At 46.5% G+C, this 23,586-nt stretch overlaps 9 protein-coding genes across 21 annotated transcripts; 3 read left to right on the top strand and 6 right to left on the bottom strand.

Annotated features, from left to right (window-relative positions):
* The first annotated feature begins 1,441 nt into the window (after positions 1–1,441).
* Cpr47Ee (Cuticular protein 47Ee) lies at positions 1,442–3,030 on the top strand. Its single transcript, XM_001361210.4, has 2 exons — positions 1,442–2,149; positions 2,235–3,030. The coding sequence occupies exons 1-2, from the start codon at positions 1,703–1,705 to the stop codon at positions 2,919–2,921; spliced, it is 1,134 nt and encodes a 377-aa protein (XP_001361247.3). The 5' UTR covers positions 1,442–1,702; the 3' UTR covers positions 2,922–3,030.
* Positions 3,031–3,154: 124 nt separating this feature from the next.
* On the bottom strand, positions 3,155–7,835 carry Cpr47Ef (Cuticular protein 47Ef). Of its 12 annotated transcripts, none has more exons than XM_033378310.1 (14): positions 7,480–7,817; positions 5,723–6,350; positions 5,621–5,665; positions 5,097–5,213; positions 4,917–5,033; positions 4,737–4,853; positions 4,557–4,673; positions 4,377–4,493; positions 4,197–4,313; positions 4,017–4,133; positions 3,837–3,953; positions 3,657–3,773; positions 3,477–3,593; positions 3,155–3,414 (listed from the first exon to the last, which is right to left on the bottom strand). In XM_033378310.1, exons 1-14 carry the CDS (start codon positions 7,492–7,494, stop codon positions 3,284–3,286), a joined length of 1,989 nt encoding a protein of 662 aa, XP_033234201.1. In that variant the 5' UTR covers positions 7,495–7,817; the 3' UTR covers positions 3,155–3,283. The 12 variants fall into 12 exon arrangements, with proteins under 12 accessions (XP_033234201.1, XP_033234202.1, XP_033234206.1 ...); XM_033378311.1 differs by having other exon boundaries at positions 3,837–3,854; positions 7,480–7,816; XM_033378315.1 differs by lacking the exon at positions 4,737–4,853 and having other exon boundaries at positions 7,480–7,835.
* A 1,550-nt stretch (positions 7,836–9,385) lies between these two features.
* Positions 9,386–10,500, bottom strand: TpnC47D (Troponin C at 47D). Its single transcript, XM_001361214.4, has 4 exons — positions 10,345–10,500; positions 10,103–10,277; positions 9,795–10,046; positions 9,386–9,522 (listed from the first exon to the last, which is right to left on the bottom strand). The coding sequence occupies exons 1-4, from the start codon at positions 10,354–10,356 to the stop codon at positions 9,494–9,496; spliced, it is 468 nt and encodes a 155-aa protein (XP_001361251.2). The 5' UTR covers positions 10,357–10,500; the 3' UTR covers positions 9,386–9,493.
* A 2,370-nt stretch (positions 10,501–12,870) lies between these two features.
* Cpr47Eg (Cuticular protein 47Eg) lies at positions 12,871–13,432 on the bottom strand. Its single transcript, XM_001361215.4, has 2 exons — positions 13,322–13,432; positions 12,871–13,249 (listed from the first exon to the last, which is right to left on the bottom strand). The coding sequence occupies exons 1-2, from the start codon at positions 13,331–13,333 to the stop codon at positions 12,908–12,910; spliced, it is 354 nt and encodes a 117-aa protein (XP_001361252.2). The 5' UTR covers positions 13,334–13,432; the 3' UTR covers positions 12,871–12,907.
* A 420-nt stretch (positions 13,433–13,852) lies between these two features.
* On the bottom strand, positions 13,853–14,654 carry LOC4804741 (trafficking protein particle complex subunit 2-like protein). 2 transcript variants are annotated; one of them, XM_001361216.4, is made up of 5 exons: positions 14,524–14,654; positions 14,300–14,469; positions 14,149–14,236; positions 14,012–14,091; positions 13,853–13,952 (listed from the first exon to the last, which is right to left on the bottom strand). In XM_001361216.4, exons 1-5 carry the CDS (start codon positions 14,551–14,553, stop codon positions 13,907–13,909), a joined length of 414 nt encoding a protein of 137 aa, XP_001361253.2. In that variant the 5' UTR covers positions 14,554–14,654; the 3' UTR covers positions 13,853–13,906. The 2 variants fall into 2 exon arrangements, with proteins under 2 accessions (XP_001361253.2, XP_033233730.1); XM_033377839.1 differs by having other exon boundaries at positions 13,855–13,952; positions 14,008–14,091.
* Positions 14,655–14,716: 62 nt separating this feature from the next.
* Vhl (von Hippel-Lindau) lies at positions 14,717–16,009 on the top strand. Its single transcript, XM_001361217.4, has one exon. The coding sequence runs from the start codon at positions 14,856–14,858 to the stop codon at positions 15,420–15,422; it is 567 nt and encodes a 188-aa protein (XP_001361254.2). The 5' UTR covers positions 14,717–14,855; the 3' UTR covers positions 15,423–16,009.
* Positions 15,461–18,946, bottom strand: LOC4804743 (WD repeat-containing protein 48 homolog). Its single transcript, XM_001361218.4, has 9 exons — positions 18,586–18,946; positions 18,285–18,504; positions 17,225–18,219; positions 17,053–17,157; positions 16,860–16,999; positions 16,606–16,801; positions 16,347–16,541; positions 16,177–16,282; positions 15,461–16,113 (listed from the first exon to the last, which is right to left on the bottom strand). Exons 1-9 carry the CDS (start codon positions 18,625–18,627, stop codon positions 16,070–16,072), a joined length of 2,043 nt encoding a protein of 680 aa, XP_001361255.2. The 5' UTR covers positions 18,628–18,946; the 3' UTR covers positions 15,461–16,069.
* Positions 18,947–20,647: 1,701 nt separating this feature from the next.
* On the bottom strand, positions 20,648–22,106 carry LOC117183599 (uncharacterized). The gene is made up of 3 exons (XM_033378036.1): positions 21,756–22,106; positions 21,384–21,701; positions 20,648–21,329 (listed from the first exon to the last, which is right to left on the bottom strand). Exons 1-3 carry the CDS (start codon positions 21,819–21,821, stop codon positions 21,165–21,167), a joined length of 549 nt encoding a protein of 182 aa, XP_033233927.1. The 5' UTR covers positions 21,822–22,106; the 3' UTR covers positions 20,648–21,164.
* A 798-nt stretch (positions 22,107–22,904) lies between these two features.
* LOC4804744 (uncharacterized) lies at positions 22,905–23,510 on the top strand. Its single transcript, XM_001361219.3, has one exon. The coding sequence runs from the start codon at positions 22,991–22,993 to the stop codon at positions 23,450–23,452; it is 462 nt and encodes a 153-aa protein (XP_001361256.2). The 5' UTR covers positions 22,905–22,990; the 3' UTR covers positions 23,453–23,510.
* Positions 23,511–23,586: the final 76 nt, after the last annotated feature.

The following is a 23,586-nucleotide window of genomic DNA, read 5'->3' on the forward strand; positions in this document are numbered from 1 at the left end:
CTCTCTCACTCACACACACACTCTCATCGTGCAGTGTGCTCCTTCCGGCGGAGGGGAGCCATAGTGACTGAGTGTCGGGTGTACATAAATGTAGAGTCACGGCCGCAGCTGCGACTCACAACGATCCCCCTCGTTTGCTGTTGAATAATTGGCAGCACTGAGTGCAGTGCATATAGAAGTTGCGTATGCCTAATGTGGATGGTATTTCTTCCATCAATACTTTTATGTAGAATACTTTTAGGCAGCTATACTAAGCTTCGAGCTAACTAGTTGTTAACTAGCCTACAGCCAGGCAGCAAAATGTTACTTGTACTCTTTTAGGTTGTTTCAAATTGATGAAATATTTGGCGCTCGAAATTTTTCCACACAGGAAGTTAATTAGATTTAGTGCCTTTTAATTTTAGACACTTCCAGAATGACTTTTGTTTTGAGATCACTTTTGGGATCGCCTTTTTCGACCTTGGCTCGGAGTGGAAAACCTCATCTCATCCTCATTTGCATATGCAATTAAAGCAGAACATGGAACATGGAACAAGATATGTATGTTCGAATTTTAATGGCAGCTCGAACAGATGACAAACGAGACCGAGACCGAGCCAGAGACCGAGAAAGCGCGGGCTAGGCATTTACAAATGACTGATGGCGATCATGACGCGCCGCGGCATGAGCAATCGCAGCATGATGAATGATTGTGGCATGAAATATGAAACAATGGACCACCTCTGGGTAAACTCTCTCAGGCAGGGATGGTTAGAGGTTCCTGGGGATAGATACCGACTGATAAATGATATTCATGGCACTTGGAGATCAGGTTGAGGTCCGACAACCACCTTGACCCCTGCCCAGAAGAGCGGACCGACGGAGGGAGGTGCCGTACTGTCTGTCAGCACATAACTCACATAAACACCTTACGAGTGCCCCAGAGCAGCAGCCCAGAGCTAGAGCAAAAACGCGTCATTTGCATATGAGGGTCGCCAGTAGATGCGGCAGCAGCAGCAGAACCAGAAGCCACGCTGAAGATGCAACCGATGTATGGATGGATGCATCATAAATAAGTGCGCGCATCGAGAAAACGCCGGAAGAGGCCAACGGTCGGCCTGGCCAACATGAAGATATCAATCAGGTAGCGAAATTCGTTTGTCCTTCTGTCAATGGCCGATAAAAAACCAATAAAGCTGCCATCTGCGGCATCTGCGGCATCTGCGATCAGCTTGTTAACACGACTCGCAAGCCGCAGATAAATTACACGCCACTGGGCCAAGCGCAAGATAACCATCGAGATAGATCCCCCCCTGGTTGGAGCAGAGCTGGGGCAGAGATACCAAGAGCACGGTGGCAGGAAGCGGCGTCGCTGCGTCGATTGTTCTTATGATTAGGCCGCGCTTTAGGGCCTACCAGCCACCGCTGCGTCGAGAATCGACAATCGAGATTCGTATAAATACGGGCCGCAGTCGGTGGCGCAGTTGCAGTCGGGGCACGGCTTTCATTTAGTGACTTCCAGTGGCAGCGTCGCATCTCAGATCTCAACTCGACTCGGTTCGGCACAGATCGGAATCTCCATCTTCATAGGGGACTCCGTATTCCCACCACAACTCAGGGCACAACGAAAGTGAGACGTCAGGTTAATCGAGCGTGTAATTTGTGGGACGTTCGCGGGATTTACGAGCAAGGCCACTGCATCCACCAGCTGACGACAGATTAAATGCCCGCTCCCACCCACATGAGGCAGCTCCGTTGGGTGGCCTGCCTCCTGGCCGGCCTGTGTCTCACCACCTGCCGGGCGCAGCTCCCAGGAGGGTCCTTCGCGCAGCGCCAGCAAGGAGTACAGTTGCAGCAGCAGTCACCATTTGGATTGCGCCAACCCACTTTGGGCCAGAACCAGGGCCTTTTTCCAGCGCAACGCAGTCCGCTGAATCCGCTGAATCCGCTGGTCAACCCCTTGGCCTCGCCTCTGACGGGAGCCGCTCTCCAGAATCCCTATCGATACAACCAGTACCAGCAGCAGAACTATGTCCCCATCACAGCCTACCAGAACGAGCTCAATCTGGACGGCAGCTTCTCCTATGGATACTCCTCAGCCGATGGAACCACGGCTCAGGCCCAGGGCTATGTCAAGAATCTGGGATATGGCGAAGGCGTCGAGGCTCAGGTGAGTGTTGATATTGATCTCCATGACCCCCTCTTTTGCGCTCGAAAAGTCTAGGAGAACCTCACATCTCGGTTCTTGTTCGCAGGTCATTCAGGGGTCTTATTCGTACACCTCGCCCGAGGGCACGCCCATTACGGTACGCTACATTGCCGACGAGAACGGATTCCGAGCCGAGGGCACGGGCATTCCTGCCACTCCGCCCCCGTACGTTGTGGGAGCTGGACAACAGCCGTACCAGCAGGGCGTCCTCAATCCCAATCTTAATCCATACCAGACGCCATTCCGCCAGCTGCCACCACCGCTGGCTACGGCACCCTTTCGACCCCAGGGACCAGGACAACAGCCATTAAACGCGTTGCAACAGCAGCAGCAACAGCAACAGCAACGAAATTTGCAACAGCAGCAGCCGAACTCTGGACAGTATCAGCCGGAGCAGCCGTTCAATCAGCTTAATTCCGGACGCCAGCAAGGCCAATATGCCGGGCAATTTGGCCAGCAATTTGGTCAACAATTTGGTCAGCAATTCGGTAGCAATCTCACAACCCAGCAGGCCCAGCAGAATGCCAACCAGCAGCAGCAACTACAACAGCAACAGCAGCAGCAACAGCAGCAGCAGCAGCAGCAACAGCAACAGCAGAAGGATCAGCAAAACGAGCAGCAGCAACAGCAGGGGCTGATTACCCAACAATTGAGAGGCAGACCCAACCAGTTGGTGGATCCGTATGGTTACAATCAGTATGGCAGACGCTTCAAGAAGTCACCGAGGAAGTGATTAATTTGCCCAAGTTGACCAAATTGTGCTGCATCGATTCTTACACTTAGTCCATCTATGTACGTAGTCGCGTTCAAAGGCATGAAATACATGCACCAGAAAAGTCAAACTGCTGTTGTTACTCCCCACGAAGTGCCCTCTATGGCACATCCATCAAATCATGGACTCAAGGGTTCACTAAAATTCATTTATTGCCTTGTCAGAGGGGATCGGATCGGGAAAGCTTACAAAAATAAGAAATAATTTAAGCGCCACACTCGGTAGCACGAGTATTTAAGGCAGATTGCAATTGCATTAGCGTTGCACTGAGGTTTCTTCGATCGGAGTGATGGGGTTTTGGCTGGAAGGGGATCCCGCCGGGATCAATAGCTGTAGCCAGTCTGGGGATTGAAGTCGCCGCTGCCCCGTCCACCTCCTGGGAGTCCAGGTGGTGGGGGGATGTACTGAGAGCCCGCTCCTGGAGCACCACCGCGTCCGGCTCCCCCGCCGCCTCCTAAGATCAAAGAAGGGGTTTGTGAAAATCGCGAGATATGCCTTTATAAATCCTCAACTTACCTTGCCCACCGCCGCCTCCTGGAGCACCAGGCCCGCCTCCAAATCCTCCTTGGCCGCCGGCTCCTGGAGCACCACCTCGACCTGCTCCTCCGCCGTATCCTCCCCCACCGCCGCCTCCTAAGATCGAGAAAGTTGTATGTAAATATCGCATAGCTATGATTTTATAAATCCTCTACTTACCTTGACCACCGCCGCCTCCTGGAGCACCAGGCCCGCCTCCAAATCCTCCTTGGCCGCCGGCTCCTGGAGCACCACCTCGACCTGCTCCTCCGCCGTAACCTGCTCCACCGCCGCCACCTAAGATCGAGAAAGTTGTATCGAACAATCGCAAATATATGATTTTATAAAGCCTCAACTTACCTTGACCACCGCCGCCTCCTGGAGCTCCTGCTCCACCTCCAAATCCTCCTTGGCCGCCGGCACCTGGAGCACCCCCTCGACCTGCTCCACCGCCATATCCTCCCCCACCGCCGCCTCCTAAGATCGAGAAAGTTGTATGTAAATATCGCATAGATATGATTTTATAAATCCTCTACTTACCTTGCCCACCGCCGCCTCCTGGAGCACCAGGCCCACCTCCAAATCCTCCTTGGCCGCCGGCTCCTGGAGCACCCCCTCGACCTGCTCCACCACCATATCCTGCACCTCCGCCGCCTCCTAAGATCGAGAAAGTTGTATGTAAATATCGCATAGCTATGATTTTATAAATCCTCTACTTACCTTGACCACCGCCGCCTCCTGGAGCACCAGGCCCGCCTCCAAATCCTCCTTGGCCGCCGGCTCCTGGAGCACCACCTCGACCTGCTCCTCCGCCGTATCCTCCCCCACCGCCGCCTCCTAAGATCGAGAAAGTTGTATGTAAATATCGCATAGCTATGATTTTATAAATCCTCTACTTACCTTGACCACCGCCGCCTCCTGGAGCACCAGGCCCACCTCCAAATCCTCCTTGGCCGCCGGCTCCTGGAGCACCACCTCGACCTGCTCCTCCGCCGTATCCTCCCCCACCGCCGCCTCCTAAGATCGAGAAAGTTGTATGTAAATATCGCATAGCTATGATTTTATAAATCCTCTACTTACCTTGACCACCGCCGCCTCCTGGAGCACCAGGCCCGCCTCCAAATCCTCCTTGGCCGCCGGCTCCTGGAGCACCACCTCGACCTGCTCCTCCGCCGTAACCTGCTCCACCGCCGCCTCCTAAGATCGAGAAAGTTTTATCGAACAATCGCAAATATATGATTTTATAAATCCTCCACTTACCTTGACCACCGCCGCCTCCTGGAGCTCCTGCTCCACCTCCAAATCCTCCTTGGCCGCCGGCACCTGGAGCACCCCCTCGACCTGCTCCACCGCCATATCCTCCCCCACCGCCGCCTCCTAAGATCGAGAAAGTTGTATGTAAATATCGCATAGCTATGATTTTATAAATCCTCTACTTACCTTGACCACCGCCGCCTCCTGGAGCACCAGGCCCACCTCCTAATCCTCCTTGGCCGCCGGCACCTGGAGCACCCCCTCGACCTGCTCCACCGCCATATCCTCCCCCACCGCCGCCTCCTAAGATCGAGAAAGTTTTATCGAACAATCGCAAAGATATGATTTTATAAATCCTCAACTTACCTTGCCCACCGCCTCCTCCTGGAGCACCTGCTCCGCCGCCAAATCCTCCTTGGCCGCCGGCTCCTGGAGCACCCCCTCGACCTGCTCCACCGCCATATCCTGATCCGCCGCCACCTCCTAAGATCATGAAAATTGCATGTAACGTGCGGGAACGTTGTTAGCCGTGGCAAGGCCCGCAGCTCAACTTATATACCCGATTATCAGTCAGTATATACAAAATCTATCACTGTTCGCGACGGGGTCGAATTGATATCACGAGTGGCTTCGTCGCTTACAGCGGGGAGGCTGGATTTTAAGTAGGACAACCAGCGCGGACCGCTGGTCCTCTCAATTAGGCCCATAATTCTCATAATAGACGGAAAAAACACAAAAAGCCGCGATCGCTAGTTACTTTTTAATGTTAATCAGTGCAAAGATTACCGCTTACCGCCTTTCAACCTATATATATTTTATATATATATTTGTTTTTTTACAAATCGGGTATATAACTTGAAAAGAAACCCCCTTATTTATCTTCTACTTACCCTGCCCACCGGCGCCTCCGTATCCTCCTGGGCCACCGGCGCCTCCTAAGAACGGGAATATTGTAAGCAAGGACACGCCGTCAATGATCAGCTGGTACTTACCCTGGCCACCGGCTCCTCCACTGAAGCCACCACCCGGAAGTACAGAAATACCCTGGGCGGCTAATGCTTTGGCAATGGCCTCCGGAACGGGCGGTGGTGTTGGTAGTGCTGCTCCGGAGGGAACGAATCCGTTCTCATCGGCCGTGTACGAGATCTCGACCAGCTCGCCCTCGGGATTGGTGTACGAGTAGGAGCCCATAACGGAAGGGATCTCACTGTCGGAGCCCTTGTTCTTTACGGTGCCCTCCTCCTGGGCCTTGATGCCGTTGCCCGTCTCGTAACTGAAACGGTAGTTGCCGTCGCCATCGTTTTCGTTCACGAACGACAATATTGGGATGGGCGGACCAGCTGGAGGAGAAGCCGCTGGAGCACTGGGACGTTGAGCAGGGGCCGGTCCAATGGGTCGACTTGCACCGCCAGCGCCTGAAAATCCGCCCAGGCCATTGTTGATTCCACCCAATCCGTTATTGCCACCTCCTGGCCTTCCGCCACCGCCGAAGCCACCTCCTGGTCCCTGAAGACCTGCTCCCGGACTGCCGCCCGCACTAGCCGCACTCGCCGGCGGCGGCAGGTATTTGTTGTCCAACTTTGCACTCCGCGCCAGCGTCAGCATCGTGATCAGAAGAGCCTAGTCCAGAGAAAGGAAAAGCATGAGACAGAGGATCGGATTGGATTACAAATTGATGTCTGGCATATGTAAAGTTCATCAGAATCCCAATTGCCATCGCGATGCACAAGGCACTCACGATCCCAGGGAGAGGCTGAATTCCTGATGGAGTCCCCCCATTGCATTGGGGTCAAGAGTAGACAGGCGTAAGACCGAGTGGTAACTGCCATTTTATTAATGAAATATTCACTCATTGAGGGACCGCTCTCCACTCACGTTTTCCATTGTTGCCAGCGGATAACCCATTAAGGCTGTGCGCCATCATCGTCGTCATCGAGCGCTGCGACGAACTCTGATATTTATGGACTTCTTGTAAGACAGAAGATGTCTGCTACTTGCGACTTGCAGCAGCTACATAGAGTTGCATGCCTCGGCGTGTGAACAATCACAGAGGCAGCTAAGGAGACTCTGGGGAATGCGGGTCTCCGATGGGAGCTGCTGGGGGACTGATGCTACTGATGGGAAGGTTAAGTAAATGTAGCCTGGCCGGGTGTCAAGTTGAAGTTTAAACCGTTTACGAGTTACTTCTCCACGTACTGGCCATAAACGTAACAGCTTTATCGACTGCTGCATCAATGATGAGCTCAGTGTCCCCCGCGCAGCTGTCCCCCCGTCCGAATAATGGAAATTCTGACATTTGCCGCACTGAATCATCCATGTTGCATGCTGCACTCAACGCCTGCCCCCGTGGCAACAGCATTCTCAGGCAGTTCGTGACCAGAGCAGTTGTCCCAAAGAGTTGCGCAACCAGAATTGGAAGCCACCCAAACCCAAAGTACTCGAAGTATAATTGTGGTAATTCCAAATGGGCTGCCAATTGGGTCGCCACTGCATCAATTTCGGGTCCGGCCAGTCGCTGATGATCTGCCGCTGGAGGCGGGGGCTGACACGACCACAGAAACAGAGCCACGATGCAGATGGATTCTTCTTGGGCAACTTTGCGTGCCGGGCGGGGGTTTCCTCATCATCAGCTATCTCTGATTTTAAATGGCCTTTTAATTTATGCGTTTTTTTGCGCCAATACTATGGAGGGGGTCGGACTGGATGGATTCACTTGGGATACGTTATGTGGAGATGGGCAGGGACTTACCCATTTCAGAGCCATCTCTGATTTCTTTTGATTGAGCGAGTATATTCCAAGTCTCAACAGGAGCTAGGAGATGTATCCTTGGATGTCCTTTTCCCAAACACCAATCACTAATCACAGACACACACACACGCACACGCACAAACAAACTCTATGCACTCTCTCTGAAATAAGTCACAAATCCATGCGAATCCTATGGTCCTTTTGGGTTTTCCAGCAGCCGCCTCCGCGTGTCGTGGCTCCTCTATTGTCACGGTACTAGTGTGCCGATCGCAGCCCAGGTTCTCCAGCTTTTATACTTTGTTTGGCGCCAAATGCAATCAAATGGAATGGAATGAACGAAAACGCTGCCGAAGCCGAGGCTGAAGCTGCAGCTGAAGCCGGAGATGGAGACGATGTGCCGATGGAGACGGAGAGCAGACCGAGTGCTGGCTGAGATTTTGATAGTTTATGGCATTTATTGCAATCGTGTGCAGCTGTGTTGGTTGGCTGGCAGAAACAATTGCATGCCGAAGGGAGACCTATGGTCGATGATGGGATGGGCAGGGGGCTGGTGCTGGTGCTGCGGAGACTATTGTCTCAGCGGCGGCATCTCGTTTACCCAATGTACCTTGTCTTGTTAAACATACTCGCAAGTACGCTCTCAGCCACATCAACTCTCCCTGGGTCGGTAAAATTAGCAAGTTTCTGGCGATGATGGCGCTCTGGTGCTCGTAAATCGAAATCCAATCGAAACCCTCAACGGTTGAGTGCATCATCAGCTTCATCAGCATCATCATCATGCCAAACGACTCATCTCATCTCATCTCCATTGAATGGCACGTTTGGGAAACAATTTTAATGCGCTTCGAATGCAATCGGAATTGGCGTCAAGAACCGCATGTAGCGGTGTCTTCTAATCATGTCTGATCCGACACGGATGTCAAATAACCTGGGCCAGGTTGCGTCCAGTCTTTGACCTTTTGCACCCCAGGAAAACTGGAATCGAAATGGTAATAAATACCGCTAATATCACCATCGACACCCTGGGGCCTGGCGGGAGACCACAAAAAAACAACACAAGTTGCGCAAAACAAGTTGCTCCATTTGGTGGCAACATCCATCTGCCCGGGCCACATCCAGCAGAAAGGGCAGTTGCTTCTCTTTTTCTTTTTTGTTTTTTTTTCGGATTTTTTTGTTTGAATGTGAAAATTCGTTGCCCCGTTGTATGGGGCCAAGTTTAGGCCAAAATGCCTGACGATTTCTGGCAGCAGCAGCATCAGTAGGAGAATGCTCATTGACATTTGCCCGTTTGCACTGTTGTCGTCGCGCGGTGTTTAGAAAGGCAGCTCCACCGAAAGAGACACACACGGACGGACACGGGCCTCGGCAGGTTGTCATCGCAGCGGTCTCATTCTTGGTGGCATGGGATGGTCGCCTTGGGTGATCGAGGCGGCACAGCTGCGCGCACCAGAACGGCAGCCAAGTGGCAAAAGGAATGTGCACGCATGTGGCCACACGAGCAGCGAGGAATGAGACAAAAAAAAATGGGACAGACGCGGGCCACGCTGCGTATGCGCAACATTCAGCATACGGCGCGTTGCACGGCACGGAACAGCACTGCTTTGCATTGGCCTTGCCAAATTAACACACAAATGAGTGTGGCACACCCCCATCGTAGTCGCCTGTCCGGGCTATTGCAAAAGTAGATATTATCGAAAATATTAACCAATGCTTGGGGGGCGGCAATTACTATGATTCATTCAACTCGGATGCGGTTGCAGTTGCAGTTGCCAGCAGTCAAGAATGTTTGCCGCGTTTTGGGTTTTTCTATTCTATCGAGTAGTAGTTCCTGTTGATGAAGCTGTGTGCTGCCTCTACCTTCTATCACATTATTTATAGCGTAAGTATGATTACTCAATCGTAGACATAAAATAGAAAATAGAAAATGTTTATTCAAGCCTCAGAGTTCGTGCAGGGAGGGAATTGAATTCAGCCACCAATGCCATCAGATGTGTGTGTGTCCAAGAGTAGAGACTTATTCGCCAGTCATCATCTCCATGAATTCTGTGGATCAAATGGTGGGAAAGTGGAGCAATTAGTGGCATTCAGATACGGAGATCGGGTACAGAGCCGGAAGCCTAAAAATAGTCAGCCACAAGGGCAGGCAGAACGACATTGTCTTTTCGGCCAGCCTGAACGGAGAACAGCGGGCCTGTAGAGCCTACAAATTGATATAATTTGCTTCTTCCTCAACGCTGGCACGGGGCCAAAGAATTCGGGATTCATGAGGCATGCTCTGCTAATTGGTCGGTGTTAGCGTCAGCCGCTCTACTAACCATCAAAGTCCACGGTGCCAGAGCCATCAGAATCGATTTCCTCAATCATCATGTTCAGTTCCGTGTCGGTCAGCTGATCGTCGAGCTCCTTCAGGATCTCCTTCAGACAGGAGGTGGGAATGTAGCCATTGCCCTGCTTGTCGTATAGACGGAAGGCCTCACGCAGTTCCTTCTGCATGGCCTCGTCATCCTCCTCGACGATGAATTTGGCGGCCAGCTGCACGAACTCCTCGAACTCCAAGCGGCCGGATTCTGTTCAAAGATTCAGTTTAGTAGATACCCATGGAGAAGGCAAGGGGAGTACTCACTGTCCTCGTCGACCTCATTGATCAGCTCGTCGAGAATCTGCCTGTCGAAGGGCTGGCCCATGAGGCGCAGGATGTCGGCCACCATTTCGGTGGGGATGCTGCCGGTCTTTTGGTGGTCAAAGCTGTTGAATGCCTTCTGCAGAACGGCAATCTGCTCGGGGGTCAGGTCTTCATCCTGCAAAGCAATTAAAGCCGCATTAGAAATATCCGGATAGCTATAATCCTCGTCTTGCTCCACGCACAATATTATCCATGCTGAACTCTTCTGCTGCTGATGCTCGTTGTTCACCAGATAGATCACCGCTAACGACTGAATCGGATGCCCAGATCCACTATACCCATGCTTTCGTCCGGAGAGTGTGTATACGGAGGCACACCCACACATCCACTACCAGAGTACAGAGACATTCCAAAAGTAACAGGCTAATTTATGGTTTTCAACAGCATCTCAAAAATAAAACCAGGGAAACAAACAAACAAAAGCAAAGGCCACCCCACCATCGCACACGCACACATGGAAACGGGAAAACCAATGGAAAACTTAAAAATTTTGTTTAATTTGTTGCTTTGTGAAACGAAAAACGAATACGAAAAGCACTGTAAAACCATCGAGCACTGTGCCCCTGTTGGCCAGCACCATCACCCACACCCTCACCCACATCAACACCACCACCAGAGCAATTCCATTTTGTAGTGGTTTGCTAAGGCTTAACGTGGACATCGATGGTTATTTTTAACCGACACTGAAAGGAAATTTCCGAGCTAACTGGAATTCCAATGGCTATAAATGGTTTCATCTGAATCTTCAGTGTTCTAGTAATCGCATTAATAAACTAAATTCATATGTTTCTCTCAAGGAGTACTACTCAAATACCACACATTGGACCCGCAACCCTTGCCTTTCTCTCAGTGTATAGCCAAGTGACATTCAGTTCAATATATATCCATACAAACCATCATAATCGAGGCAAATATTATCACATTCTCCAGTATAAGGTGGTCCACGCTTATTGAATCAATCACTGCCGTGCCATGAATTGATTTTATAGCCCAGAAAAATTAACAAGAAATTAAATAAAGTCTATAAATTAGATGGAGGGAAATACGAGTATTCCATATAGTATATGGAACTCATGGAGGAGGAGGAGGAGGGGAGCACAGATCAGGCGAACAGAGTGCCAAGAGACATTTTTATAAGCCATTCGAATTTTATTGTCTCTTGCGGTTCTGCTTCCTATTTAAATTTAAATTTAAATTTAAACTTGTTAAGTGACCGAATAATATGCAAATTGATTTATACTAAACTCTGCTACAATGTGTTGCTGTGTTCATATGGCACACATTTCCAGAAATATACGAATACGCATGGGTACGAGTATTTGGAATATTGAGGAAAGCCAAAGAAAAGTTGTTTACCAATTATGACAGCGGCAGCCAAAGCAGGCGCCAAAACTTGACGTCACTTTGACACATTGACCATTTGTTTATAAGTATGTGGTATAGTTATTAATTAATTAGCAGATAAAATATGATGCCAATAACTCAAAGTGCCTCAGATTACTAATTGCCAACAGCTGGGGAGATGTGCATGAGAGATTCAAAGAGATTCCCTGATGATCTCTTCTCTTGATGGACAGGCGCCGACATCGATTCGTCAATCGATGGAAATCTGTTTTCAGTAACAGTGTGTCAGTGTTTTCATGTTGCGTTTTCCAAACGATTAGCCTCAGAGAGCCAGAGAATCAACGGGTTTCTTTTTAGTCGAATCGGTAACCGGAGCGCCAGAGTTTCAATGTTATTTTGACATTTGTGTGGCGGCGAGGTCTAGCCTTGATCGTCGCCAAGACCACTTTTGCCCAGAGTCTCAGGCAGCCGGATAATTGATGGAGGCATTCACTTTGCCCCGTCGTCATAATTGCAGTGGCATCTGCATCAACGAGTACACTAAACGCTCCTAGAGGCCCTCCTCTCAGCCATCCCACTTCTCATCGGATCGCTGTCAAACGCGATAAAACTTAACATTTGCATCTGAAGTTATGACAACAATAAGGCTGCTCCACTGATCCACTGATCCATCCCATCGTGATCACGTGATTGGATATCGCTGGTAAATGTAAATGGAAATGTCTCTCCCAGCATAGCATCTCCCATGCGGATCAAGTCTCAGGTCGGGTCGGATTGCCAATCTGGGTGAATGCGAATAATACATACTCGTGCATTACACGTTTGAATACAAATCCAAATTATGCATTCGTCATATGGGAAGTAACCCTATGGGCGTGTTTCTCGTAGGTGGGAAAGAGGTTTACTCGCAATATTGTTTTCGCCATTGCGTTTCATGGGCAAGCACTGATGGTTCCGAGCTCTGAGTCTGAGATCTTCTACTAGTGAGGTTCGCCCAAAAGTTTGGTATATCTCTGCATTGCTGAAAAACGAAATCGAAAGTGATTTACATACCACTTGCCCCGTAGGTCCGAGTATCTATAAATTCAAGTTCAGGGCCAAAAAGTCAACTATTTAAGTAGCATAAATATGCAAATATGAATATGTATGTATGAATGTCTCCTCCTGTGTTTTTTCCCCTTGACTATCTCGTAGACCTTGTCATTTTTTGGGGGACGCATAAATTTAGGGGAACTCGTTTTAGTGTCCGCTAATTAGTTGCGATTGAATATTCACATATGTATTTCAGTTTCTCCCATCAGCCATGGACGTTCAGCAGAGATGCATGATCGATCCTTTGGGGAGGAATGAATTCGAAACTAAAGTTAACTTTTAACTGCTTTTATTTTTGGTAAACAATGCTTATTCCTTAGGGGGGTGGGCTGCGATCCAGTCCAGAGCGCGCTGGATGGCCTCTGGGATTGGGGGAGGGGTTGGCAGAGGGGGGTTGGCAGCCAGCACCTGGTATCCGTTCTCGTCGGCAACATACTGGATGGAGACTGGCACTCCCTCGGGGGATGTCCAGGCCTGGTCTCCCTTAACCACCCACTGCTCGCCTTGCTGCTCACCTTGCTGGTGGACGTTCACGGAGTTGTCGAGCTCCAGAGCATACTTGAAGCTGTCAACGTTGACTTCCGCTTCACTACGGAGCACATTGGCATCCTCGTTGGCGTAGGCCACAGCCAGCAGGCAGGCGAAAGCAATCTATTGTGGGGAATCGGAGAACAAGTTAGCCATTATCCTGCTAGGAATCTTTCGGGATTTAAAGCCACTTACGATGAACTTCATGTTGTTTTCTTGAAGACTTGAAGAGACTTACTGATATCGAAATGGAACTTCTGTCATCTTTTTATATGCTGCTTTTGCCGCGCTGCGATAAGACGCCCAAGTTCAGGTCGTCTGACGTAGAGGATTTTAAATTCCACTAATTATGCATATGATAATCAAAAATACACGTTTTCTGATTATCCAAAGATCCAAACGAAATTCATATCAAGACCCAAACAGGCGGAAGATGTGTCTGCGACGGAGACATTAACTATGTGTCGAATACTAGAAACATTGTAAAGATATAATTAATTCTCTATTTTCGTCAAAAAAATCGAAAAAAGCAGCATTTTAATAAGTTTGTTCGTCTTGTTTTAAACTGGTTTCAATATTGTTCGCATTTTGTGTAAATATAGATGTCTGTTGGCTCCGGCGTGGACAAGGCCACCTTGACAGCACACGCTGTCCCACGCTGCCGACAGCTTTGCTATTCTCCTGGCCGTCACCCCCGCAAAAGATCAATCTGAATCAATCAACCTCTCTTTTTCGATTATAAATAATTTACTTTATTGCCCATTTAGCGGTAATCTAAAGCTATGCGTTGCCGCTCATCAATTTTTGTACGGCACGATCGAATTTTCTGCAAAAAGAAATGGGATGTGAATGGGAGTATAAAAATTATCCCATGGGAAGACTTACTTGGAAGTCAGGGACTCGCCCGGAATGTAAAAAGGATTGCAGACGGCATCTGTGTAGAGGATATGCAGGTTTCGAAAGATCTGGAAAGCATTGAAAGTGGCATTGGCATGTCTGCCAGCTGTGGGACTAGTACTTACCGCTCGCACCTCGTTCTCCCGCAGAGCAACGTTGCTGGAATCAATGACCACTATGAATTTCACCCGGGAATTGGTGACGAAGCCATAGCTGAAAGCAGACAATAAATACCGGTTAGCCTTAGCGCCACGCTGAGCAAATGGGTGGCCATACATTTTATGATTCTCTGTGGAATATAAAAGTCCCAGGTAGAGTTCCTTTGACTCGGGAACTCCCTTGCCAATCAAACACTTCTCCTCTACCACGTCCAGAGCTGCGTGTACATGGTACTGCAGGTCCAGCTCCTGCTCCATATCCGATGTAGTCAGGTACATCGGGGCATTCTTTAAATAATAGAAATGTAAGTACATGCATCCATTTATACGAATATCACCCACATCTTTGCCAATAACTGCAACAAATGACATTTTTCTTGTTTATTTACTTTCAGCGCAACAGCTGACGACAGGGGCACCGATAGTATCGGTAACAGGAGCGTATTTCGTCAACAATGTATCGGAATTAAAATCGATGCCAAGTATCGATTGTTGGGAAAAAGTCAAGTGCTGCCACACTGGTGAATTTAACAAGACCGTATTACGCCAAAAATTTTGCCACAAATTGATAAGACCAGACATTTTTATCTATACTCTCATTGTGGTAGTTGGAGAAAAAAACATTAAAAATTGATATCATAGCTATTACTGATCGGCTTAGCACCCTGCTGGAGATGGCGCTGCAGATTGCACATAATAATCGTGGCAATCCGCACGCGCTGCATCCTCCACCAGCCGCCGAGCTTGTAGAGGTCTTTGTGCTATTTGTCAACACAACAAATCGCACTGTTGATCTCTATTGGGTGTGCGACCGCGATACGGAGAACATGTATCTCAGTTTGAAGCCGTTCGAGGAGGTGCGCGTCAACACGTACAACACGCACACCTGGCTCTTCCGCGACTACTACACAGGCGAGCGAATGCACGTTAAGTCCAGGCGCATATTTGTGCCCGTTCCCATGCGCGTTCCAAAGAACCCTCAACATCCCGAGGAGCTGTGCGATGTACGCAGCCAGGTGAACATCCATTTCCCGATGCGCAAACTCAAGGACACCTGTCTTTGGCTGCTTGCGCGCTATCTAAATCGCACGAGCAATTCACCTCGAAGGCTGGTCAGCAACTATATGATACCTTCGACGCTGAAGCAACAGTTGTTCGTTATTCTGACCACCATGGAGTCCTACTCGAGGACGGCTCGCATCAGACGGCGTCGCGTCCGAGAGATGATAAATAATATTTAAAGTGGCATAAGGGAAGAAAGCCAAGCTTGATTTCCAAATAGTTTTAATAATAACTTTAATTGATTTTCAATTGTATCATCTTTCCTTTGATTTGTTTGTTTGTTACTTATGTACAAATTGGCTTGCATAGAGCGTTTTATAGGTTGGTTTTCTACGATTGCATTGATTTTTATATTTTTTAACAGTTTACTTATAATTAAATATATAATATATGTTCTATGTATATATGTATTTATATATATTTATATATATATATATATATATATAAACCTAGTGTAAAACAAATGTGAATATTACATACATATATGCGCAATTCTCTAGATCTAAATGTTTTCAGATGCGATGCCAGATAATGTAAATGGTATGTCTGCGGATTATCTACTTGTGTGTTGTGTCGCAAACTTAATCTCTTTTAAGTCTGAATCTGAAGTATATAATAATTCCTAAACAGAGCAAACAAATAGCACCCTGGTGCATTTACATAAAATAAATGTTTAAACAGATTCCTTCTTAAATGGTTAGTCCACAGGACAAAGTAATTACAAATACATTGCAAAATACATACAAATGGTTAATCGAACAAACTACAGCTTAAATCTTTCAATTTAGCGGGAATCGGCTAGGAGAGAGAGATCCCATGCCGTCGTTCAATACTTTCGCGTGACGCGCTCCAGACTATCTCCGATCGAACCTGTTGAGTGAACGGACTGGACTTACAGATGGACCTAATCAGATCGCATTTGAGTGGTCTTACCGTCGTAATTGAAGTTCTGCTTTGTTTTGTATTGAAATGTAAGATCTGTTGATTGCTTCCAGATGAAGTGACGCACCGTACGCAGGTCCATGTTGGGGTCCACGACCTAAGTTAACAATGGAATGGCAATAGAATATACTCAGAAGCGATAAAGGGATCGCTCAACTTACCACATCGTTGCACGACAGTTCGATGCGTTCCTCCGCTGGCAGCTGTGAGCCTTCCGAGTTGCCGTCGCTTTGGCTGTTCTGCAATGAATTGTTTGCGTTGGCCCCGCTGGGGGTTGTCTCTGCATTGAGCACCTTCTCGAGCACATGCTCGCACACCTTGCGGCACTGAATGAACTCGTTGGCCACCAGGCGATCCTGCACAAATGAAAGGTAAAGCATAATTTAATATGAGTGCCATTGTGCCACCATTTGACTCTACCTTCTTGGTGCGCTCTGGCTTGGTCATCTGTGGATGGGGCTGCAGGAAGAACGGTATTTTGAGGAACTTGGGAATGTTCTTCTCAATCACCACATCGGTAACCCACTGCGGTGCTGTCTCATGTAGCAGAGTGCATTCGCTGTCGCCCGCTGCGTCGCGGACCAACAGACGGCAGACAGTCCGCCCGCCCACCTCGCTATTGGATAGTCACAATATGAGAATACTTGTAGCGAATGGAATACTATGCGACTCACCTGAATATGACTGGTGTATGTTTGGGCACTTGAAAGTAGCCGTTGCCGTGCATGTCCGGCTCCAATTCATTTTGCGGTATGCTATGCGGTGGTGTCCAGTACTCGAGCAGTGCCTCCAAGAGTAATTTCCCATAGTTTATCTGCACAATTGAGTTAAAATGAAGACATTCTATCAGAAATGTACCTTTCATACCTTTATCTCTGTTGTGGGATCGACGCACTCCGGCAGTCCGGCCTCAATAGACACCCAAGCCGAGAAGCAATCGACCTCCTCCTGACCCAAAACAATCGTTGGCATCTGCAGTGAGAGATATCATATAGAGAGGTTATAACGTTGGTATTACAAGGTAAAGTAAAGTACTCACCCCAGTTTTGAGATCCACTGTGAACCAATTTGGAATGTAGACTTGCTTGTTGCGCTTTTTCACCTCCGCCTCGTAGTCGATTGGGCCCAGAGTGTCCTTCTTGACCACTCTTAGAACGTCGTAGAGCACGACTTGATCCTGGGAGTCTTTCGTTAATATATAACGCTTGTCGTTCAGCACAGTGCACTCCTTGATGGCGGCCCCGCCCTTGATGCAAGCCAGCTCCGTGCCACCTTGCGTCCACTGTGCATCCAAACCGCCCGACGAGTTCAGGGTGCCTCTATCGTACATGGGCAGCTTCCAACAGCGAATGTCCGAATTCCAGGTGGTGGCCCACACGCCAGTCTTGTCCATGTTGTAGCCCAGACTGAGCACAGGCGCCTTCTCCTCGCATACGAGCGTCTTGTTGCTGGGATTACGCATCTCTGTCACAATAATATTTTGATCCCTGCTCCCCGATATTATGTATTGAAAGTTCTCGCTCATTAGCAACGACCACACGCCCTCCTTGTGTACGTGTATAGTCTGAACGCAGCGTTGTTGGCCCAAATTCCAGACCTTGATGGTGCCATCAGAGCTTCCGGATACAACCTGGTTGCCGTCGGGGGAGACTACAAGGCAGCGAACATTTTCCGTGTGTCCTCGGAGCTTCATGCTTCGCATACAGGTTCTTGGATCCCATATTCGCAGTATATTCTCGGTGGATCCGCTCACAATTACGGTGCCAGAGGGATTCATGGCCAGGCTATAGATCGAATCCTTTGACCCAGTCAGACTAGAGGTTGTAACGGTGTTGTTGCTGGCAGTTAGCGCTGTTAGTGTGTTGACATCCCACAGGAATATCGCTTTGTCTAGCCCAGCGCTGGCTACTTGCTCTCGATCCTTCGCATAGGCCAGAGCCTGGACATAGTCGCGATGTGTTCTGAGGGTCGACATGCAGAAGCCTTTCTGTGCATTCCACACCTTCACCGTGGTATCACAACTGGCGCTGATAACTGAATGGCCAAATGGTTAGACATTATATTCACTATAATGGCTCATTATCCATTATCCGACTTACGGTTCCTTCCGTTGCAGCAGAGCACTATGTCGTTGACCCAATCATTGTGATGTTCCATCGACTGTATGTACTTCTCGCTGGACTCCGAGCGCGTGTTCCAAACCCGGATGATCGCATCACGTCCGGCCGAATACAATTTGCCATTGTTCGGATCTAGCTGCAACGAATTGACACCATTCCGATGCTGTTTCTCCTCGGCGTCTCGTATCACGAAGGAAACCTAGAGAATAGGGCGCTTTGTAAACTCAATTTTCTCCTCGCCTTCCACGTTCTGATGAGGCCATTCTGTTTCCCCAATCACCTGCATCTTTTTCCGTGCCTGACAAGTCTTGTGCGTCAACATGTCTTCCGCGGAGCTGGGCTGTGTTTTTGTGTTATGTTTGAAGTTCCTTCACGAGGAGGATGCGGTTGCGACTGTAATCGATGGCTGCTGCATATGAGGCACGCACATTTAGTGATGCTGCGGTCTATTCAATAATTATTGGCCCTCTACAAATCGAAATCTAGGAATTTCCAACCAAGTCCGAAATTTTTCGCACCTATTTCCCTCTCTTTCTCTCTAAATTCTTTCCTCCTTCTCTCTTTCTCTTGGTCACCTCCTTCTCCAGCGCCGGCTAGTGATGCCACTCAGTTTTTGTATGTGTTTTAAAAACAGCTGTGGTTCAGGGCTGAGTTTTTTCAATAAAATCTCCAGGGCTACTTCATCTATTAAATTCAATTTTCAAAGGTTCGATCCGGTTAAGGCTCTTGTTTTTGCTCTTTCTCGTTTAACCACTAGGCAACAAACTTTGTTTTAGTCAAAATACAACAAATGGGACTACTTAAAAGTAGTTAGTCTTGAATAAAACTGATTGAGCAATCATATAAAATTATGTGGGCAAAGCTGAGAGATCTAAATAGCTAGTAATACTCCACGGAAGCTCAAAATCGAGGAATATGAATAATTCGTTGGTATATTTTGAAAAGGAGACCGTATATTTCGGTATTTATTTGAATCGGACAGGATCGGTAATAACCGGTTCACAACAATGTCCATGCACGCATACCCTGGGGGAAATGGATGTTATAGAGTTGTGAATATGTTTGTCATCCCAGGCTCCAAAGAAGGCAAAAACAATTTAGTCTCTGTTTTAAACATATTCCAACGGTATTTGAAGCTTATTTTTTTCTTGCAGGGACCAAGAATAGGTATCAGGATCGAGATATATATATACAATATACTAATAATAAACAAGAATATGTCTAAAAAATGTAATTTTGAGAAAAGGTCTTTATTAGTTACGTCTTATCTTCACATCACACTTACACTTTCATATAAAATTAACAAAATAGGGTATGCAAAGGCCTATACTAGGGCTTACACGCAACATAGCGACTGTTTTTTTTTTTGTTGAACTTTTTCGTTTAACCCTTTTTTTACAATAAATACAATAAAAGCAAGGATTAAAAACTATCCAATCTTGTAGAAAATTGATTCATCAATGGGTTAAAATTATGTGGGCATGGCTAAATGTTCTATATAGCTGGTAATATTCGACGGAAAATCAAAAACGAGGAATATGTTAAATAAAACTTGAATTCGTCAGTATATTTACCGTATATTTTTCAATTTCGGACAATGCTCCTTAGCGATTTAATCAAATGTGGAGCATCGTAAATCTTTATCTTGAACTTTCGACATTAATGTCGATTCCCAGTCTTCTGAAAACAGCTCTATTATTTGAGCCCTGTTGTCCTTTTTAAAGTATTGGTTATTTATTATTAGTTAAACCAACCTGCAATCAGCTGCTCGGTTTCAGAAGTCCCGTGGGGGTCCCGCCAGCCATCCTTAATTAGTGGAATATTTGGAAAAATTTCAATATTGTTTATTGCTTCTGTCCCGGGTACCCTGTGATTATCTATTTACGATTCAGTGGTACTTCGATAAGAAGCTACAGTTTGATACGAACGTTAGTTTTACATTCGTGGAGGATTTAATGAAGAGCAAATAGTGGGAATCACCTGAATACAGATTCAGTAGAATCCTGACGTTCCCTGAAAACAACAGTAGAAAATGTACACATCATTTGATCCTATTGTAAATTGCGCCTTTTGACATGTATTAAATAGAGAACGACGAGTCTGTGCTCATAAGTGGTTTATTCAGAACTGAAGAGACGACATGTGTACATATGTACTTACATACGAATAGGAGAGACGAGAGATAACAGAGGCTCTCGCTGTTCATGTACATTATGTTAATTAGCGTTGTCAGACAGATCATATTATGGTTACACTTCAAATTTCAACAGATCCGCTTAATTAATCATTTTTCTACATAATAGGACATTGGCTTGCATCACAGTTGTAAAGCATTCTGTGTGTTTGGAAGACGCGGTAGGGCTTTAAGGAGCTGACCGTTGGCTTCAAAATCCAACAGAATCGGCTCTTAGTCCTACGGTCTCAATTGACCTGTTTGTAACTGCTGAATTAGTCTCCTAAGCGCAAAACGGTAACTCCGCAGGATCTGCAAATGCCAACTGTCCCTCAGCCAACAGTTTATTTCGTTTGCCACTCCAAGGGCAATAATAGCGACTGGTGATGCAAATTCGAATTTATCACCTCGAATAGCATGCAGCCTGTAGCCTCGCATTGCCGCATGAATGAGTCAATAAATGCTGATAATTATAGCTCAAAAATAACAGATGGTTCTCGGCTAAACAGATTTTATTTTACCGAAACTAGACCCCAATTTCCGTTTCTATTTCCCTTTCGTTTCATACAGTGTTCAGTCAAATATCACGGAATAGCCCATACATATATTTGATTAATCGGTACAATACATTTTGTTTTTTAAGGGATCTTCAGGATTCTACTGAATCTGTATTCAGGTGATTCCCACTATTTGCTCTTCTTTAAATCCTCCACGAATGTAAAACTAACGTTCGTATCAAACTGTAGCTTCTCATCGAAGTACCACTGAATCGCCAATAAATAATCACCTGTTGGAATGGGAAGACGCAGTAGCTCAGGTCTTAGATAAAAGTCCTTGACAACCTGTGGACCCTGCAATATAAATTTCAGATGTACAATTGGTTAGACATAGACGTATAATCTTACCACGTAGGGGCATGAGTGGTTTAAGTTACTAAAATCTTTGAAGAGCCTATATATTATATTAGCAATAGGTTGATTCCGCTTTTTAAAATACTGACAGGCATCAAAGTAAATATTGACTAGCCAAGGCTTATAGCCGTTTGCCTTTTTGAAAATTCTGACATGAATTGAAATATTTTTTGCCGGATGTAGTATTGTACCATTCATATTGAGCAGCACTTTGTTTCGACTGACGGCCTTCAGACGATAGTTGTGGAACACGAACCAGGATTGGTTGTAACTCTCGCAGACGAAGTTTGTAAACTTGAAGACGACGGCATCCTAAAAAACTTGGTTCAATATTGTCCACTTTACTAGTATTATCCATATATTTACGTTTATATTGATGTGGAATGTTAGGAATAATCCGAGAAGCGCAGAGATAATCAGCTGGCAACGCATTGTTCCTGCTCTTGAGGGCACAATAAAATTTGAATGACACGAACGTGTTATTTTATGCTGTGTTCATTTATGCATGGTAGAGTTAAATTGCTTTAATTACTCTAAACGCTTATTGAACACTAATAAACTATAGTTATAAAGATATACGATCTTTTGCACAATCCATTCTTGCTTTAATTTCGCTTTTGTGGCTTCTTATCGAAGTACCACTGAATCGTAAATAGATAATCACAGGGTACCCGCGCCCTAGTGTACCATTCCCCCACCCCCTGCCCATTCTTCATTTATTTTGTGGCGGTAGGTCAGTCCATCAAAAGACCCAAAACAAGAACCAAACTCAAATTTCAGTTCTAGCGGCCAGCAATACTAAACACACACACGCAAAGTACGTGAGAATGCATGTGCACCCATACACTAAAACATGAATCGGGTAGAATCGGTAATAACCGGTTCACAACAATGAGTCCCATTCCATGCAGACATACCCTGGGGGAAATGGATGTTATAGAGTTGTGAATATGTTTGTCATCCCAGGGTCCAAAGAAGGCAAATAAATTTAGTCTCTGTTTTAAACATATTTCAACGATATTTGAAGCTTATTTTTTTTTCTTGCAGGGAACAAGAATAGGTATCAGGATCGAGATATATATACAATAGACAAATAATTAACATGAATATGTTTTGAGAAAAAGTCTTTATTAGTTACGTCTTATCTTCACATCACACTTACACTTTCATATAAAATTAACAAAATAGGGTATGCAAAGGCCTATACTAGGGCTTACACGCAACATAGCGACTGTTTTTTTTTTTGTTGAACTTTTTCGTTTAACCCTTTTTTTACAATAAATACAATAAAAGCAAGGATTAAAAACTATCCAATCTTGTAGAAAATTTATTCATCAATGGGTTAAAACTATGTGGGCACGGCTAAATGTTCTATATAGCTGGTAATATTCAACGGAAGAAAGAAAACGAGGAATATGTATAACAGAACTTGACTTCGTCAGTATATTTACGGTATATTTTTAAAATTAAACGGTATATTTTAGTATATTTACGGTATATTTTAGTATATTTTAACGATAAATCTTTATATAACAAAAAAAAAGAAGACTGACACGCCGGAATAATAATATTACGTTGAATTTGCATTTGGACTAAAAATTATGGCCAGCGGACAAAATAACGACGGGTGCAGCTTGTGCGAGAAAATAGGCTTGAAGCCGCTCACCAAAGAAAACGTGTTGAACTACTACATACCACTGCATGGGCTGATCAGCTATGGAGCTCTATCGGTCAATGTTATGAACCCTCAGATTGTGCCGAAGCTGTTGCCGAAAAAGGACCTTACTAATGTGTTCTTGATCTCGTCTGCGGTAGGCACCGGTTTCTACATTTACGGTCGTCCCCACCTGAAGGACGTCAAGTCGAACAAGCGCCTGGCGTATGCAGCACTCGGCGGCGTTCTGTTCAGTATGGGGTCAGTGCTGGCCTGGGCCCTACTAAAATCATCTCTAGCTGAAAATAATGCTCTTCTCGCCACTTTGGTTGGACTGGGAACCGGCGCCGCCATTGTGAAGGTCGGCACCGAATACATTAAAGACATTGATAATCTGAAGAAAAACTAGGAGATGACTCCGGATATGTGAGCCGCATATTTGAATAAAATTATGTATTAAACTCGAAGAATCTTTGGTTTTTGTGCGGAAAGAGAGATAGGGATTGGATTTTTTACCAAGCAGCAATAGATAAGTACAAACAA

Source organism: Drosophila pseudoobscura, chromosome 3 (genome assembly GCF_009870125.1).
Source record: "Drosophila pseudoobscura strain MV-25-SWS-2005 chromosome 3, UCI_Dpse_MV25, whole genome shotgun sequence".
NCBI lineage: Eukaryota > Metazoa > Arthropoda > Insecta > Diptera > Drosophilidae > Drosophila > Drosophila pseudoobscura.

Excerpts from the sequence above, each read along its gene's own strand:
- Cpr47Ee (XM_001361210.4), top strand. The coding sequence starts at position 1,703 with ATGCCCGCTCCCACCCACATGAGGCAGCTCCGTTGGGTGGCCTGCCTC. Across the intron at positions 2,150-2,234 it reads GCGAAGGCGTCGAGGCTCAG|GTCATTCAGGGGTCTTATTC; the intron begins GTGAGTGTTGAT and ends TCTTGTTCGCAG.
- Cpr47Ef (XM_033378310.1), bottom strand. Across the intron at positions 4,134-4,196 it reads AGGAGGCGGCGGTGGTCAAG|GAGGCGGCGGAGGTGCAGGA; the intron begins GTAAGTAGAGGA and ends TCTCGATCTTAG. Across the intron at positions 3,415-3,476 it reads AGGAGGCGGCGGTGGGCAAG|GAGGCGGCGGGGGAGCCGGA; the intron begins GTAAGTTGAGGA and ends CTTTGATCTTAG.
- TpnC47D (XM_001361214.4), bottom strand. Across the intron at positions 10,047-10,102 it reads CAATGAGGTCGACGAGGACA|AATCCGGCCGCTTGGAGTTC; the intron begins GTGAGTACTCCC and ends ATCTTTGAACAG. Across the intron at positions 9,523-9,794 it reads TGGCACCGTGGACTTTGATG|AATTCATGGAGATGATGACT; the intron begins GTTAGTAGAGCG and ends TTTGATCCACAG.
- LOC4804741 (XM_001361216.4), bottom strand. The coding sequence starts at position 14,553 with ATGTCATTTGTTGCAGTTATTGGCAAAGAT. Across the intron at positions 14,470-14,523 it reads TTGCAGTTATTGGCAAAGAT|AATGCCCCGATGTACCTGAC; the intron begins GTGGGTGATATT and ends TATTATTTAAAG. Across the intron at positions 14,237-14,299 it reads TCCACAGAGAATCATAAAAT|CTATGGCTTCGTCACCAATT; the intron begins GTATGGCCACCC and ends GTCTGCTTTCAG.
- Vhl (XM_001361217.4), top strand. The coding sequence starts at position 14,856 with ATGGCGCTGCAGATTGCACATAATAATCGTGGCAATCCGCACGCGCTG.
- LOC4804743 (XM_001361218.4), bottom strand. The coding sequence starts at position 18,627 with ATGTTGACGCACAAGACTTGTCAGGCACGGAAAAAGATGCAG. Across the intron at positions 18,505-18,585 it reads AGGCACGGAAAAAGATGCAG|GTTTCCTTCGTGATACGAGA; the intron begins GTGATTGGGGAA and ends CCTATTCTCTAG. Across the intron at positions 16,114-16,176 it reads GCAGAACTTCAATTACGACG|GTTCGATCGGAGATAGTCTG; the intron begins GTAAGACCACTC and ends TTCACTCAACAG.
- LOC117183599 (XM_033378036.1), bottom strand. The coding sequence starts at position 21,821 with ATGCGTTGCCAGCTGATTATCTCTGCGCTTCTCGGATTATTCCTAACA. Across the intron at positions 21,702-21,755 it reads CATTCCACATCAATATAAAC|GATGCCGTCGTCTTCAAGTT; the intron begins GTAAATATATGG and ends CAAGTTTTTTAG. Across the intron at positions 21,330-21,383 it reads ACCACTCATGCCCCTACGTG|GGTCCACAGGTTGTCAAGGA; the intron begins GTAAGATTATAC and ends TTTATATTGCAG.
- LOC4804744 (XM_001361219.3), top strand. The coding sequence starts at position 22,991 with ATGGCCAGCGGACAAAATAACGACGGGTGCAGCTTGTGCGAGAAAATA.